At 35.4% G+C, this 18,360-nt stretch overlaps 1 protein-coding gene and 1 pseudogene across 2 annotated transcripts in view; both read left to right on the top strand.

Annotated features, from left to right (window-relative positions):
* TBCK (TBC1 domain containing kinase) overlaps positions 1–18,360 on the top strand; it is a 230,316-nt gene that overhangs the window by 88,665 nt on the left and 123,291 nt on the right. For both annotated transcript variants that reach the window (XM_049630974.1, XM_049630972.1), the window contains exons 8-15: positions 1,333–1,394; positions 1,654–1,715; positions 2,524–2,672; positions 3,519–3,657; positions 10,804–10,903; positions 16,591–16,640; positions 16,826–16,955; positions 17,932–18,030. In XM_049630974.1, the coding sequence (XP_049486931.1) occupies positions 1,333–1,394; positions 1,654–1,715; positions 2,524–2,672; positions 3,519–3,657; positions 10,804–10,903; positions 16,591–16,640; positions 16,826–16,955; positions 17,932–18,030 (791 nt within the window). The remainder of the gene's footprint in view (positions 1–1,332; positions 1,395–1,653; positions 1,716–2,523; positions 2,673–3,518; positions 3,658–10,803; positions 10,904–16,590; positions 16,641–16,825; positions 16,956–17,931; positions 18,031–18,360) is intronic.
* Positions 13,574–15,923, top strand: LOC125922992 (peptidyl-prolyl cis-trans isomerase D-like; annotated as a pseudogene).

Genomic DNA, 18,360 nt, shown 5'->3' with positions numbered 1-18,360 from the left:
GTGATATTGAGCATTTTTCTTGTGTCTCCGTTGGCCATCTGTATATCTTCTTGAAGAAATGTCTGTTCATGTCTTCTCCCCAGTTTTCTAATTGGATGTTTTTTTGTTTTTTTTTTTTTTTTGGTGTTGAATTGTATAAGTTCTTTTTTTAATTATTTTATTTTACTTAAATTCCAGGATAGTTAACATACAGGGTATATTAGTTTCAGGTGTACAATATAATGATCCAAGATTTGTGTAAGTTCTTTATATGTTTTGGATACTAACCCTTTATCAGATAGATCATTTGCAAATATCTTCACCCATTCAATAGATTGTCTTTTATTTTTGTTGATTACTTCCTTCACTGTGCAGAGCTTTTTATTTTAATGTAGTGTCCCAATAGTTTATTTTGGCTTTTGTTTCCCTTGCCTCAGGAGACATATCTAGAAAGATGTGCTTCAGCCGATGTCACAGAAATTCCTGCCTATCTTCTCTTCTATAATTTTTATGGTTTCAGGTCTCACATTTAGGTCATTAATCTGGTTTTAGTTTATTTTTCTACATGGTGTGAGAAAGTGGTCCCGTTTCATTCTTTTGCATTTAGCTGTCCAGTTTTCCCAACATTTTTTCTCATTTCATATTCTTGCCTCCTTTGTCAAAGACTAATGGGCCATGTAAGCATGAGTTTATTTCTGGGCTCTCTATTCTTTTTCACTGATATGTGTCTGTTTTTGTGCCAGTATCATATTGTTTTGATTACTACAGCTTTGTTACTACAAAAAAAAATGAAATCTTGAAATCTAGGATTATGACACCCCCTAAGTTTGTTCTTCTTTTTTCAGATTGTTTTGACTATTCAGGGTCTTTTGTAGCTCCATACAGATTTTAGGATTATTTGTTCTAGCTCTGTGAAAAATGCTGTAGGTATTTTGATAGGGATTGTAAAAAATTGTACTATAAATCCTTAGAGATGTGTGTACATTCTCCAAATTGTATATATACAAAAGAGTAATTGTGTGTGTGTGTGTGTGTGTGTATGTATATATTACATGTACAGGAAGAAGAGAGCAAGAGAGAGAGAACATGAGAATCTTCATTTTGAATCACTGCTTTATTTCACTTTTTAAGCTACTATCTTTCAGTATTTGTAATTCAGTTAATATTTAGTGTTTAAAGTATTTTTATCAAAACCTGTAAGGAAACATGTAAGGACAAAGTCACAAGCTTCTTAATATTCCAAGTTCCAAAACTGCATAACACATTTTTTAAAAAAATATCAGAGTTCAGTTCCCATTTAATCTGATAGATAAGAAAAGCAGCATTAATTCATACAATTTTTTTGTGTTATAGATTGCGTAGATGACACTATAATAGTTCTGGCTGAAGAACATGGTTGTCTGGACATTATAAAGGTTTGGCATTAATCTGTTATTGAAAATTGATGTATTCTGTATACTTGGAATCTAACAGCAAACTATTTTAAAGCTATATGTATTTCTTTTCAGATAATTTGCTTTTTTATAGAGTGACAATCTAATGTAAATTAGTATAAAGTCCAAATAAAGAATCTTTAGAAAAACTCAAAGTGCTCTAGAATAGTAAACATTTGAGTAAAATGTATTTTTTTAAATGGGTCATTTTAAATAATTCTTTTCTCTTTTTATTTACCAGGACCTTCCTGAAAATGTGATAGATCTTTTGAAGAAGTGTCTCACCTTCCACCCTTCCAAGAGGTTGATATTATTATTAAGACTTTGAGATTATACTGAGATCTTGAATATATAAATAGTTGTGGGTTTTTTCTTTCTTTTTCTTTTCTCTTCTTTTCTTTTCTTTTCTTTTCTTTTCTTTTTTTTTTAAGAGAGAGAGAATGGGGAGGGAGAGAGAGAGAGGGAGAGAGGTAGAACAAATCTTAGGCAGGCTCCACACCCAGCACAGAGCCTGATGCAGGAGTCAATCTCATGAGTGTGAAATCATGACCTGAGCCAAAATCAAGAGTCGAACATTCAACTGACTGAGCCACCCAAATGCCCTGATGTACAAGTAGTTGTGGTTTTTTATTAGTTATTATACTAATGGATTAAATAAGAATATTTGCATACATATAGGAATACAAAATTGATATTAGTATCATAACTATTAGCTATGGCTCTAATGTATATTAATAAAAGAAGAAAAATTATTAGTTTAGATGATTATTAGTTTAGAATTTTAATTAAGATATTCAGTAAAGGAAGCACATAATAGTCAAGATAAAAGTTAAAAAATGGAGAAGCTCATATATAATCTTTGATAGATCATAAGGTACAAAAAGCACAATATGGGGGAAAATTCAGCATTTACTTATAGTCACTTTTTATATAAAAGTATACATCAAGATTCTGCTAAGGAGAGTTTTATTATTATTTTCTTTACTTATGATGTATTTAAGACTTTTAACTATTCCTTTAACTTTTTAAAACATCCTCTTGAATGTGTGCCATTATTCTAGCAGATTTTTAATGACTTCATTCATACTCTGTGTTTTAAATTTTTCTCAAGGCCAACTGCAGATGAATTAATGCAGGACAAGGTATTCAGTGAAGTGTCACCTTTATATACTCCGTTTACCAAACCTGCCAGTCTGTTTTCATCTTCTCTAAGATGTGCTGATTTAACTCTGCCTGAGGATATCAGCCAGCTGTGTAAAGGTAATGATAGATAAGACAGAAAATAATATAAGCCTTATTTTTAAAGGAAGTATCCTTACTATATTTTCAGTTTTATGTTTATCAAATATATATATAATTATATATGTGTATATTATAGTTATATAACTGCTATTCACGTAGCATTTTTTTAAGTTTATTTATTTATTTTCAGAGAGAGAGAAAATGAGTGCAGCAGGGGCAGAGAAAGAGGGGGACAGAGGATCTGAAGCAGGCTCCATGTTGACAGCAGAGAGCCCAATGCAGGGCTCAAATTCATGAACCATGAGATCATGACCTGAGCTGAGGTTGGACACTTAACTGACTGAGCCACTCAGGCACCCCACCACCATATAACATTCATACCAAATGGAGAGGCAGATAAACATTTATTTACTATTATTAATAAGGGTCAGTATGAACATAGTACAGTGGAATCATATCCTGCTTGAGACATCAAGAAAAGCTCTTCAGAAGAGGCAGCTATTGCCTCAAGATACAAAGGATGGGATAGTTTGTGTTAGTTACCCACACAAGTTGCCTTTTTTGGCCTGTATCCCTTTCCCACAGAACCCGATATATCTGATACATGTATGGAATATATATCCCATATATCTCTGATATAGAAGGTAAAAATTCCACTCTTCTTCTCAGAGTAACTGAATGTACATTCAATGTGTATACCCTCATTTCATCCTTTGTGCATTGTATAGTATGAATCTTCTAAAGGGACTCATACTGTGTTCTTCAATTAGTATATGTTGAGAATGTCAGCTATTATTGCCTATTGCCTTTTAATAAAAACAGAAAGTGTGAGAGCTATGATTCTTTTCCATTTTCCATTAATAGATGTAAACAGTGATTACCTGGCAGAAAGATCTATTGAAGAAGTATATTACCTTTGGTGTTTAGCTGGAGGTGACTTGGAGAAGGAGCTTGTCAACAAGGAAATCATTCGATCCAAACCACCTATCTGCACACTTCCCAAGTAAGGAAAGAAAGCTTCTCTTGGAAATGAAAAAAATTTGATACTAACATTTTTTTTTTAATTTGGGATTTTTTTTGGTAGACATTCCAGCTAAGTAATTATGAAAGCAATTGGAAGTCAATACCTTGTTTTCTTGACTGGAGCTTCTAATTGCAGAATTCCCATTAATATTTTATTATTTTTAATAAGTACTATTTTTAAAAAAATAATTTGCCCTATGATCTATTTGACATAACCCTATTATCATAGAATATCTTGCAATAATTGATGTTCAATAAATGAAAAATGTAGACGTCAGAAAGAATAGTAATATTCAAGGCTTAGATTCCACCTACATCTGCCTAAATAACCCAGAAAACCGCTGGAAGACTAGTAGAATGGACTCTCAGGAGCCAAGCATAGACAAGAGGCCCATGGAAGACGGTAGGAAGGGCGGAGAGGTGGTGCATGCTACACGGACTGGCGGGAGGGAGCCTGGGCGGTGGAAGGGCAGCCCGCCAGGCAAGATGGAACCCTGAGTCTGGCTTGCAAAAGCAGAGGGGCCGGACTGGGTGAGTTCTGACAGACAGCGGGACTTAACATCTGGAATATTATAAGTCAACAGCCTTGCTCAGAGAGCGGGAGGGAGAGGTGTTGAGCTCCAGAAGATAGAGCTCAGTTTGGCAGGGAACAAAGGCGCTGGGAAGCGCCATCTCCCTCTCCCATACCCCAGCCAAAACCCCAGAAGGAACCAGTTACCGTCACCGAACGTGCTTGCACCACACAAACACCCAACACTGGGCTCCTGTGGATCCATCCCTCCAACGGGTCAGCCAGCCTGCCTCCCTCCCGGTGCTTCAGGGCCCCTCCTACAGGGGACCACCGTGGGCAAAGTGACCTAAGCCTGCCCCTCCCGCCCCTGTGCACCTTGCCGATCCACCCTGGCTAATAGGCAAGTTCCCATCAAAGCAGCACCACAAGCCTGGCAGTGTGCAAGTAGCCCAGACAGGGGCCATACCACTCCACAGTGAGTCCTGCCCCTGGGAGAGGGGAAGATAAGGTACACACCAGTCTGACTGTGGCCCCAGCGGTGGACTGGGGACAGACATCAGGTCGGACTGCGGCCCCACCCACCAACACAAGTTACTCCAGACAGCACAGGGGAAGTGCCCTGCAGTTCTGCGCCACCCCAGGGACTATCCAAAATGACAAAATGGAAGAACTCTCCTCAAAAAAACTCCAGGAAGTAGAGACATCTAACGAATTGATCAAAAACGATTTAAGCAATATAACAGAACATGAATTTACAATAATAGTCATAAAATTAATAGCTGGGCTTGAGAAGAGTATAGAGGACAGCAAAGAATCTATTGCTACAGAGATCAAGGGACTAAGAAATAGTCATGAGAGCTAAAAAAAAAAATGCTATAAATGAGGTGCAAAATAAAAATGGAGGCAACTACAGCTCAGATTGAAGAGGCAGAGGAGAGAATAGGTGAATTAGAAGATAAAATTATGGAAAAAGAGGAAGCTGAGAAAAAGAGAGATAAAAAAAATCCAGGAGTTTGAGGGGAGAATTAGAGAACTAACTGATGCAATGAAATGGAACAATATCCGTATAATAGGAATTCCAAAAGAGGAAGAGAGAGAGAAAGGGGCTGAAGGTGTACTTGAACAAATCATAAATGAGAACTTCCTTGATCTGGGGAAGGAAAAAGGCATTGAAATCCAAGAGGCACAGAGAACTCCCTTCAGATGTAACTTGAATCCATCTTCTGCATGGCATATCATAGTGAAACTGGCAAGATACAAGATAAAGAGAAAATTTTGAAAGCAGCTAGGGATAAACACGCTCTAACGTATAAAGGGAGACCGATAAAACTAGTGACAGACCTATCTACTGAAACTTGGCAGGCCAGAAAGGAATGGCAGGAAATCTTCAATGTGATGAACAGAAAAATATGCAGCCGAGAATCCTTTATCCAGCAAGTCTGTCATTTAGAATAGAAGGAGAGCTAAAGGTCTTCCCAAACAAACAAAAACTGAAGGAATTCGTCACCACTAAATCAGCCCTACAAGAGATCCTCAGGGGGATCCTGTGAGACAAAGTACCAGAGACATCGCTACAAGCATGAAACCTACGGACATCACAATGACTCTAAACCCATATCTTTCTATAATAACACTGAATGTAAATGGACTAAATGAGCCAACCAAAAGACATAGGGTATCAGAATGGATAAAAAAACAAGACCCATCTGTTTGCTGTCTACAAGAGACTCATTTTAGACCTGAGGACACCTTAGGATTGAAAGTGAGGGGATGGAGAACTATCTATCATGCTACTGGAAGTCAAAAGAAAGCTGGAATAGCCATACCTATATCAGACAAACTAGACTTTAAAGACTGTAACAAGAGATGAAGAAGGGCATTATATAATAATTACAGGGTCTATCCATCAAGAAGAATTAACAATTATAAATGTCTATGCGCCAAATACGGGAGCCCCCAAATATATAAAACAATTACTCACAAACATAAGCAACCTTATTGATAAGAATGTGGTAATTGCAGGGGACTTTAACACCCCACTTACAGAAATGGATAGATCATCTAGACACATGGTCAATAAAGAAACAAGGGCCCTGAATGATACATTGGATCAGAAGGACTTGACAGATATATTTAGAACTCTGCATCCCAAAACAACAGAATATACTTTCTTATCAAGTGCACATGAACATTCTCCAAGATAGATCACATACTGGGTCACAAAACAGCCCTTCATAAGTATACAAGAATTGAGATCATACCATGCATACTTTCAGACCACAAGGCTATGAAGCTTGAAATCAACCACAGGAAAAAGTCTGGAAAACCTTCAAAAGCATGGAGGTTAAAGAACACCCTACTAAAGAATGAATGGGTCAACCAGGCAATTAGAGAAGAAATTAAAAAATATATGGAAACAAACGAAAATGAAAATACAACAATCCAAACACTTTGGGATGCAGCGAAGGCAGTCCTGAGAGGAAAATACATTGCAATCCAGGCCTATCCCAAGAAACAAGAAAAATCCCAAATACAAAATCTAACAGTACACCTAAAGGAAATAGAAGCAGAACAGCAAAGACACCCCATACCCAGCAGAAGAAGAGAAATAATAAATATCAGAGCAGAAATAAACAATATAGAGTCTTAAAAAACAGTAGAGCAGATCAATGAAACCAAGAGTTGGTTTTTTGAAAAAATAAACAAAATTGATAAACCTCTAGTCAGGCTTCTCAAAAAGAAAAGGGAGATGACCCAAATAGATAAAATCATGAATGGAAATGGAATTATTACAACCAATCTCTCAGAAATACAAGCAGTTATCAGGTAATACTATGAAAAATTATATGCCAACAAACTGGACAACCTGGAAGAAATGGACAAATTCCTAAACACCCACATACTTCCAAAACTCAAACAGGAAGAAATAAAAAACTTTAACAGACCCATAACTGGCAAAGAAATTGAATCAGTTATCAAAAATCTTCCAACAAATAAGAGTCCAGGACCAGATGGCTTCCCTGGGGAATTCTACCAGACATTTGAAGCAGAGATAATACTTATCCTTCTCAAGCTGTTCCAAAAAATGGAAAGGGAAGGAAAACTTCCAGACTCATTCTATGAAGCCAGAATTACTTTGATTCCTAAACCAGACAGAGACCCAGTAAAAAAGAGAACTACAGACCAATATCCTGATGAATATGGATGCAAAAATTCTCAATAAGATACTAGCAAATCGAATTCAACAGCATATAAAAAGAATTATTCACCATGATCAAGTGGGATTCATTCCTGGGCTGCAGGGCTGCTTCAACATTCACAAATCAATCAATGTAATACATCCCATCAATAAAAGAAAAGATAAGAACCATATGATCCTGTCAATCGATGCAGAAAAAGCATTTGACAAAATTCAGCATGCTTTCTTAATAAAAGCCCTCGAGAAAGTCGGGATAGGAGGAACATACTTAAACATCATAAAAGCCATTTATGAAAAGCCCACAGCTAATATCATCCTCAATGGGGAAAAACAGAGCTTTCCCCCTGAGATCAGGAACATGACAGGGATGTCCACTCTCACCGCTGTTGTTTAACATAGTGTTGGAAGTGCTAGCATCAGCAAACAGACAACAAAAGGAAATCAAAGGCATCAAAATTGGCAAAGATGAAGTCAAGGTTTCACTTTTTGCAGATGGCATGATACTATACATGGAAAACTCGATAGACTCCACCAAAAGTCTGCTAGAACTGATACATGATTTCAGCGAAGTCACAGGATACAAAATCCATGTGCAGAAATCAGTTGCATTCTAATGCACTAATAATGAAGCAACAGAAAGACAAATAAAGAAACTGATCCCATTCACAATTGCACCAAGAAGCATAAAATACCTAGGAATAAACCTAATCGAAGATGTAAAAGATCTGTATGCTGAAAACTATAGAAAGCTTATGAAGGAAATTGAAGAAGATATAAAGAAATGGAAAAACATTCCGTGCTCATGGGTTGGAAGAATAAATATTATTAAAATGTCAATACCACCAAAGCTATCTACACATTCAATGCAATCCCAATCAAAATTGCACCAGCATTCTTCTTGAAGCTAGAACAAGCAATCCTAAAATTTGTATGGAACCATAAAAGACCCCGAATAGCCAAAGTAATTTTGAAGAAGACCAAAGCAGGAGGCATCACAATCCCAGACTTTAGCCTCTACTACAAGGCTGTAATCATCAAGACAGCATGGTATTGGCACAAAAACAGACACATAGACCAATGTAATAGAATAGAAACCCCAGAATTAAACCCACAAAAGTATGACCAACTAATCTTTGACAAAGCAGGAAAGAATATCCAATGGAAAAAAGACAGTCTTTTTAACAAATGGTGCTGGGAGAACTGGACAGCAACATGCTGAAGGATGAAACTACACCACTTTCTTACAGCATTCACAAAATAAACTCAAAATGGATGAAGGACCTGAGTGTGAGACAGGAAACCATCAAAACCCTAGAGGAGAAAGCAGGAAGAAACCCCTCTGACCTCAGCGGCAGCAATTTCTTACTTGACACATCCCCAAAGGCAAGGGAATTAAAAGCAAAAATGAACTATTGGGACCTCATGAAGATAAAAAGCTTCTGCACAGCAAAGGAAACAATCAACAAAACTAAAAGGCAACCGACAGAATGGGAAAAGATATTTGCAAATGACCTATCAGATAAAGGGCTAGTATCCAAAATCTATAAAGAACTCACCAAACTCTACACCCGAAAAACAAATAATCCAGTGAAAAAATGGGCAGAAGATGTGAATAGGCACTTTTCTAAAGAAGACATCCAGATGGCCAACAGGCACATGAAAAGATGTTCAACATCGTTCCTCATCAGGGAAATACAAATCAAAACCACACTCAGATAACCACCTCACACCAGTCAGAATGGCTAAAATGAACAAATCAGGAGGCTATTGATGCTGGAGAGGATATGGAGAAACGGGAACCCTCTTGCACTATTGGTGGGAATGCAAACTGGTGCAGCCGATCTGGAAAACAGTGTGGAGGTTCCTCAAAAAATTAAAAATAGGTCTACTCTATGACCCAGCAGTAGCACTGCTAAGAATTTACCCAAGGGATACAGGAGTGCTGATGCATAGGGGCACTTGCACCCCAATGTTTATAGCAGCACTTTCAACAATAGCCAAATTATGGAAAGAGCCTAAATGTCCATCAAGTGATGAACAGATAAAGAAATTGTGGTTTATATACACAATGGAATACTATGTGGCAATGAGAAAGAATGAAATATGGCCTTTGTAGCAACGTGGATGGAACTGGAGTGTTATGCTAAGTGAAATAAGTCATACAGAGAAAGATACCATATGTTTTCACTCATATGGGGACCTTGAGAAACTTAACAGAAGACCATGAGGCAGGGGAAGGAAAAAAAAAAAAAAAAGATGTTAGAGAGGGAGGGAGCCAAAACATAAGAGACTCTTAAAAACTGAGAACAGAGGGTTGATGAGTGGTGGGAGGGAGGAGAGGGTGGGTGATGGGTATTGAGGAGGGCACCTGTTGGGATGAGCACTGGGTGTTGTATGCAAACCAATTTGACAATAAATTTCATATTTAAAAAAATTATGAAAAAGAATAGTAATATTCAAGAGAGTTAATAAATACGAGTAACTTTTTTATTTCCAATTACATTTGTAAATGTAAATGTACTCTATGGCTTTGTTGCTTGTCCTAGAAATCAGCATGGTGCTAAATCACTGTTGAGAAAACTGCAGAACTGCATAATATCTTGGACATCATATATAAATTAGATTGAAAGCTAAATTAACAGTAGAACTCTAAGAACCAAAGTTGTTACTGTTCCATTGCTCTTTATATTTATTCATAAAGATGTGAACCTCAATCTCCTGAGTTTACACCAGTGCTTTAAATTTTAATTTTACATTTTAGGACAGATTTGTTCATTGTAGGTAACAAGGAAAATCGCCTGCTGGTCATATTTTCTTCACATGTTAAATTTTTAGGTTATTTGAATAGATCGCTGGTTCTCTACTTTTTCTCCCTCTTCAACTGATTTTTAAGTCAGTTATATTTCTCACACATTGAATTAAGCAGAACACCAGAATATAAGATGATGGAAATTCCAAGTATATGTAAATTCTCAAAATTAATTCTCTGAAATCCTAAAAATTTATGTATTTATTATTCACTATCCTTTTTCTCAAGAATTTACTATTGTGATGTTTCTTCTTTTATCATTTTTCACTCATATAAACTTCCTCAGTAGCACATATAAATAGTATCAAGAGAGTAATTTTAGCATTGAATCTGCATGAACGAAGAGGATAAATCCTACTCTTGTGTTCCTAAAATGCTTTTTATTTGTATACTATATTCAGACCAAGTCAACTTATATTTAAAAAGAATTGTTGGGTGAAATTTCAACCAGCAATTACATATTTTTAATTAACCCATTAAGTCTAAAATTTATTTATTTTTTTAATGAAGGATTGATGATTTAGAATAAATTTTATTTTGCAGAAGAAACAATAAATCAGATTTTGTGTGCTCATTAAGATAATGATCTTTTTTAATCTCCTTTCAGTTTTCTCTTTGAAGATGGTGAAAGCTTTGGGCAAGGTCGAGACAGAAGCTCACTGTTGGATGACACCACTGTGACGTTGTCATTATGCCAGCTAAGGAATGTAAGAATGGTGTTTTGACAAATCTGCCTCAGATATTTTTTTAATGAAACCTTACACATGAACCCTTGAATGCCTCCCTAATCTCATAAAATATGTCAGAATTTCTTCAAGGTATGTGCCCTGGAGTGACATTGTTGGGAAATAGGATCTATGCATCATCAGCTTTATGTATGTTGTCTGATCATTCACAAAAGTAGTTGTATCTGTTTATCTTTTTACCATCATTGAATAAGATTTCTCATTTTCCATATAAATGATAACACATGGTATTATCAAATATTTAAAAATTGTTGCTCTAGGCGTGCCTGGGTGGCTCAGTTGGTTAAGCATATGACTCTTGATTTCAGCTCAGGTCATGATCTCACAGTTCATGAGATTGAGCCCCACATCGGTCTCTGCACTGACAGAGACAGAGCCTGCTTGGGATTCCCTCTCTGTCCCACCCTCCCCCACCACACACACACACCTCTTTCAAAGTAAACAAACATTTTTTTAAAATTGTTGTCCTAAAAGGTGTAGAATAGTAAATTTCTATAATACTAATTTTAATTCCCTGATTTTAATGCACTTATGAGTCTCTTCATATTTCTTAGCATCCTGCTTACCTCTTCTATACTACATTACTAGTTCATATCTTTTGTCAATTTTTTTACTGAGTGATTTCTTATTGATTTGAGGACTTTGAAATATATATTCCAAATATGGAGTTTTTGTTGGCTATATGTAGTGCATATATCTTCAAATCTGTGGCTCTTCCTTTACCTTTTGATGGTGTCCTTTATATGATATTCCTAGGTGTAGATTTTCTTTTGGTATTTATGCTGCTTGATGTTCTAAGTTTCCTGGATCTTTGTTATTTGATGTCTTTAATTTTGAAAACTTCTGTCATTATTATTTCAAATATTTCTTCTGTTTCTTTCTTTCTCCTTCTTCTGATGTTTCTATAACACCTAGGTTACATCTTTTGATTCTTTATTAGAATTTTTACCTCTATGCTTATATTACCCACCTGTTCTTACATGTTGTCCACTTTTTTCTGTAGAGCCCTTAGCATATTAATCATAGTTATTTTAAATTGCTGGCCTGATAATTCCAAACTCTCTGCAATAGCTGAAGCTGGTTCTGAAGCTTGCTTTATTTCTTCAGAGTGTCTTTTTCACATTTTAGCATGCCCTGCAATTTTTTGTTGAAACCTTGACATAATTTTCCAGTAAAAGAATCTGTGGTATATAGGCATTAGCTCAAGATGTCATGTTTATCTAGCTGTTTATTATTTGTGTAGCTTTTTTGTCAGAATCTAAAATTTCCTCAGCTACCCTTGTTCTTGTTCCACTTGGTGTCTTTGGGTCTCCCTAGAGACTTTTTAAAATGGGGTCTGAGGCCTTTTCTTTCAGCTGGAATTCCCTTTTACATAGGAGTTCTATTGACATGGAAGTAAAGAAGGGAAGGGAAGGGAAAGAGTTCTATAATCCTATGATTAGGTCTCAGCCTTTTAGTGAACCTGTGTCTCTGGCCATGACCTTCGCATACACTTCTCAGCTTCCTTCTTTACCCTATTAGGAGAGACAAGATGGCTAAAGGGAGTTAGAATTGGGTATTCTTCCCCACATCAATGACTGGAGATGGCTAAAGTTGGATATACCCAACGACCACAGTTTTTTCTTTACTTGAATGTAGCAGGGTCTCCTCTAGTCTGGCTCCCTGTTAATCAGGTGCCCAAGTCTTTGTCCCATTGTGCTCTAAAACCCCAGGCCACAATTATCAATACACTTTATTGATAGCTTATAACTTTTCTCTCTAAGCCCAGCTTTGGGTCTATCACTGCATTTTTCTTACATTTTTAGGCTTTTCCTGTCATTTAGTATTTTAGAAATTATATAGTAGGAGAGAATTAGAATCTCTTATTTTCCATGATGCAAGGAATAGAAAATTTAAATATATAATTACTACTACTTGATACACTAAACTTATCATCTCTTTAAAGACGAACGTATATAGTGGGTTACATAAATAACAGTACAAAGCAACAAACAATAAACTATATCCAAATGTATGTTTTCAACTGACTTGATTTTACTCTTAATTTGTTTATTTTTTTAAGGTTTTTATTTAAATTCTAGTTTGTTAACATATACTGTAATACTGGTTTCAAGAGTAGAATTTCATGATTCATCACTTACATATAACGCCCAGTGCTCCTCATCACAAGTGCTTCCTTAATGCCCATCACCCATCTAGCCCATCTCCCCACCCACCTCCCTCCACCAACCCTGTTTGTTCTTTGTCATTAAAAGTCTCTTATGGTTTGCTTCTTTCTTTTTTTTCCCCTTCCCACCTGTTCTTCTGCTTTGTTTCTTAAATTCTACATATGAGTGAAATCATATGGTATTTGTCTTTCTCTGATGGACTTATTTCACTAAGCATAATGCACTTTAGCTGCATCCAGGCATTGCAAATGGCGAGATTTCATTATTTTTAATGGTTGAGTAATATTCCATTGTATATATTGTTTCTTTAATTTAAATATAACCCAAAGTAGGGGCACCTGGATGGCTCAATCTGACTTCAGCTCAGATCATGATCTCACAGTTTGTGAGTTCAAGCCCCACATCAGGCTCTGTGCTGACAGCTCCGAGCCTGAAGCCTGCTTCGGATTCTATGTCTCCCTCGCTCTCTGCCCCTCCCTGGCTCATGCTCTGTCTCTCTCTCAAAAAATAAATAAACATTAAAAAAAGTCTTTAAAAAGATTTAAATATAACCCAAACTATGTAAACATAAGTTAAATGAATACAAGATTTCAATTTTACTTTCTCAATTGCCTTATATTTCCACTTTTGAAATTTAAAATACTTTTTTTCTGTAATTATTAATCAAAACGAGAGAGAGAGGGAGAGAGAGAAAGTTACTTTTGGGTTGAGCTTCCAGGTGTCCACAAGGTTCTCTGAGTTCTCTCCCATGTGTATATGCAATTCAAAATGTCACACCCATCCCCCAAAACTAAGCCCTCCAACCCCCAGCAATCCCTGAGTCTTCTTTGACGTGGACATCGGAGGGCAGTGAGTTGGTTGAATTGTCTTAGAATTGTTTGCAGATGTTGTACCCAAAACTGTAGGAAATTTCTGTGCATTGTGTAGAGGAGAAAAAGGCATTGGACTCACCACTGGAAACCTCTCCATTTCAAGGATGCCCTTTCCATCGAATTATTAAGAAATTTATGATTCAGGGTAGAGACTTCTCAAAACAAAATGGGACAGGTGGAGAAAATATTGATGGGACAGGTGGAGGATGAAAATTTCTCTTACAAGCTTAACCAGGAAGGTTTATTGAGCATGGCAAATGTGGGCTGCGATACAAATGGTTCTCAGTTCTTATCACAACAGATCCCACTCCTCGTTTGGAAGGAAACATGTGGTATTTGGTCAAGTAATTAAAGAAATGGGTGTGGCAAGGATACTGGAAAATGTAGAAGTGAAAGGTGAAAAACCTGCCAAATTGTGTGTTACTACAGAATGTGGGGAATTGAAGGAGGGGAATGATTGGGACATAATCCCAATAGATGTTCTGGTGACAGTCATCCAGATTTCCCTGAGGATGCAGACAGAGACTTAAAAGATATAGATAAAATTTTACTAATAACAGAAAACTTAAAAAAAATATATTAGAAATACTTTTTTCAAATCCCAGAACTGGGAGATGGCCACTAAGAAAACACAAAAGTTTTAAGATATGTGAAACGTTCATGGCTGTTACTAAGAAAGCAGATAGATCGAAGCTGCAACCTATAGCTTTAAATTGCATGCCGAACATTGGTGCTTATAAACTGAAGATGTCAAATTGGCAGGGAACAATTGACAATTACTTGGAAGCTCTTGAACTAGACCCATCAAATACTAAAGCATTGTACTGTAGAGCTCAAGGATGACAAGGATTAAAAGAATACCATCAAGCATTAGCTGAACTTAAGAAAGCTCGGGAGACAGCACCAGAAGATAAAGTCATCCAGGCAGAATTGCTGAAAGTCAGACAAGATAAAGGCACAGAAAGATAAAGAGAAGACAGCATAGGGGCACCTAGGTGGCTCAGTTGGTTGACTGTCTCACTTCAGCTCAGGTCATGATCTCTCCGTTTGTGAGTTTGAGCCCCACGTCAGGCTCTACACTGACATCTCAGAGCTGGAGCCTGCTTCGGATTCGGTGTCTCTCTTTCTGTCTCTGTCCTTCCCCACTTGTGCTCTCTCTATCAAAAGTAAATAAATAAACATTAAAATTAAAAAAAAAGACAGCATATGCAAAAATGTTTGCCTGATAGTAAATTGTTTTACTTAAATATGCACTGATTGTATAAAGGCAATAAAAAAAATGTAAAGGTTTTTGTCACATCTCTGATGTGTTTCCTTTGATACTTCCATTTCCCATTGTTCACAGTTTAGGGATACTGAAAAGGGTTCACTCCAAATAAAATAGTGTTACAAAAAAAGTTATTTATGTTTCTGATTTTTAAAATAATATGGAGACCAAATAACAATTTTTACCTTAGACTTTTCTGTATTTTTCTCTTAAGTACAAATTTTTGGTACCAAAAAAAGCAGAAGAGACACTTAAAATCTATGATTTTTAGGACAGTATAATCCAAACTTTAAAACAATGTGCATATTAATAATGCAGCAAAATTTGGGAAAATCTTATTCTTCTACTTAGTATCAAAATCCGTGAAAGAGATACCTAAAATTTAGAGGCAAAGTGGGATAAAATCTATGGCACATCAGAACTGAGAGAAAAGCCAGGCATAAATTCCTTGTTTTCCAGGTTCTTAGTTGTGGGTAAAAGATTTTTCTTTGGCTTTAAAAAATTCTGAGAATAACTCACATGGGTGAGTGCACAATAACTCTAATCAATGGAAGATCAATGCTGCCTACACACAGAGCTTGAACTTCTGTGTCAGTCCCCACAGGAACAGGTACTTGGCCCTCAAGTTGGACATTGGACTGAAGAACAGAGCAGCAGGCAAGACAGCATTAACTTTAATCACCCTACTTAGGATGTGTCTAAGATTTTACTTTACTACTGCCTGCCTTCTTATGTTTTTAAAGAATATCTATAATCCTGGCAATATTATTATTTGGAATAACAGTTATTGTAATAAGTTTGTGAAAAAAAATAAGAAAATTGAATTTTGCCAATTGATTTACCAGCTATTTGAATCATGCACATTCAAAGTATGATGTAAGAAATTCTTTTGAATCCTTTTTATTAGCACCTTTTGTCTTAGTTTGTGTCAATGTCAAAGCAAAAATAAATCTGACTTCAGTTTTAAATTAAGGGGTATGTGTTAAAAGGTACCTTTTTTTTTTACATAATATTCATAGGATTTAAAAATGTCTCCATTTATTCAGTTTTATACTAATGTTAGTAATTCTGCATTGTGTTTGGAAAACTGTCATAATCAGTGTCTAACATTTATAAGAAATTCCCAAGGTAAAAAATCAAAAACAAAGAATATTCTTCACAGCTAAACTTACTAGAGGCTTGGTATAGTTGCATGTTTATGATAGGAATGAATTTTAGATTCTGTCTTATAGTTTTTTGGTATCTTCATAAATATCTAACTTTTACATATTTTTTAAAAATAAAGAATAGTGTTTCTGTCTCAGATCTTAAATATCATAAATATTTTCTCTTTAAATTCAGAGATTAAAAGATGTTGGTGGAGAAGCATTTTACCCACTACTTGAAGATGAGTGAGTATATATATATATATTCTTTTACCATTATTTTTCTTTTCTGTTTATATTAAATTGATAAGAAGCTTGCACATTTTCTTTGAAAATTATTTCCTAAATAGAGTACAAAAATGTGGTGTTTTGTTTTTTTTTTTAATTTTATAAGTTTGGTCAGTTTTTCTGCTTTTGTTTCTCTTTTATAGCCAGTCTAATTTACCTCATTCAAACAGCAATAATGAGTTGTCTGCAGCTGCCACTCTCCCTTTAATCATCAGAGAGAGGGACACAGAGTACCAGCTAAACAGAATCATTCTCTTTGACAGGCTGCTAAAGGTAGGGATTCAAAAATGTAAAGAGCCCATATGCAATCTTTATTTTTTATTTCATTAATAATTCTTAGGGAATCTCAAGGTCATGAGAACACTAATTCTTATGACCTATCTTATATGCTTAACTTTAATACTAAAAATGACTCATGTTCATAGTAAATAAAATTAAAAAGTAAAACAAGATGAAGGCATCTATACAAAACCATAGACAAAAGATTAATTAATATCCTTGCTATTTAAAGAACACTTAAAAATAAACAGGAAAAAGGACGATCATTGGAACAGAGAAATGGGTAAAAAAACATAATAGAAATACAACTAGTCAATAAGTCTATTCAAAATATGTATCCTCACCAGGAATGAAAAAATATAGACCTTTATTTTTCATATTGAATTATCAAAGTGAGCAAATGTATATTGAGATTGGAACTCTCATTCTTTTGGAGTGTTAAGTTGGTTGAAACATTCTATAAATCTATTTTAAATTATGTATTAAAAGCCTCAACAACATCCATACCCCATGTCCTATTAATTCTCTTCTAGAAATGCCTCCTAAAGCACAAATTTATAAAGACAAATTTATATGTAAGCTTATAGAAGTAACCTTAATAATAATTTTTATTTATTGAATACTTTCTGTATCACTTGATATTTTACAAAGTGCCTTATGCGTTATTTAACCCATATGAGACTGGTAATATTATTCTCCATAAGAGTCATTCATAATTCTTCCAGAGCACAAAACAGAGAGGAATGATTAAAAACAGGAGATTCAGCTCCTCTCTTTGACTGTATTATATAAGGTCTACAGAGGATAGGGAACTATTCCATTACTAACTTATATGTATTATTAATACCAGGCAAAATAATTTCAGATACTTGGAAATTTATTTCAGGTCACTTTTAACTCTGTCATTGTTTACATTAAAAGATGGCACTTGGCTACTTGAGATTTTTTTCATATCTTTTTTTGTCTATAGGCTTATCCATATAAAAAAAATCAAATCTGGAAGGAAGCACGAGTTGACATTCCTCCTCTTATGAGAGGTTTAACCTGGGCTGCTCTTCTGGGAGTTGAGGTAAGAAAGAAAAGAGGTTAGAGGTTGATTAATAATATTAAGAAAGAAGGAAGAAGGAAAGTGCTTTCTGAATAACTATTTTCCATGTTGTTAAAAAATTACATAGTAAAATTTGAGTATTAAGATTATTTGACAATTTTTAGTGAAAGGAATAGAGGAAAAGAATAGACTAGATAGAATAGAAAAATATGATTCAAGTCTTGTTAGATTTATGCTATTTAATATTTCATTTAATAGAGGTCAAATCAGAATATTTAAAATATATATCAGTTATATTGTCCTTTTGAATATGTTCATTTACAAATAGGATTGCCTATTTATAGGTAGTTC

This window comes from Panthera uncia, chromosome B1 (genome assembly GCF_023721935.1).
Source record: "Panthera uncia isolate 11264 chromosome B1, Puncia_PCG_1.0, whole genome shotgun sequence".
Taxonomy (NCBI): Eukaryota; Metazoa; Chordata; class Mammalia; order Carnivora; family Felidae; genus Panthera; species Panthera uncia.
The sequence above is the reverse complement of the archived record's forward strand: the minus strand, read 5'-3'. Positions and strand labels throughout refer to the sequence as shown.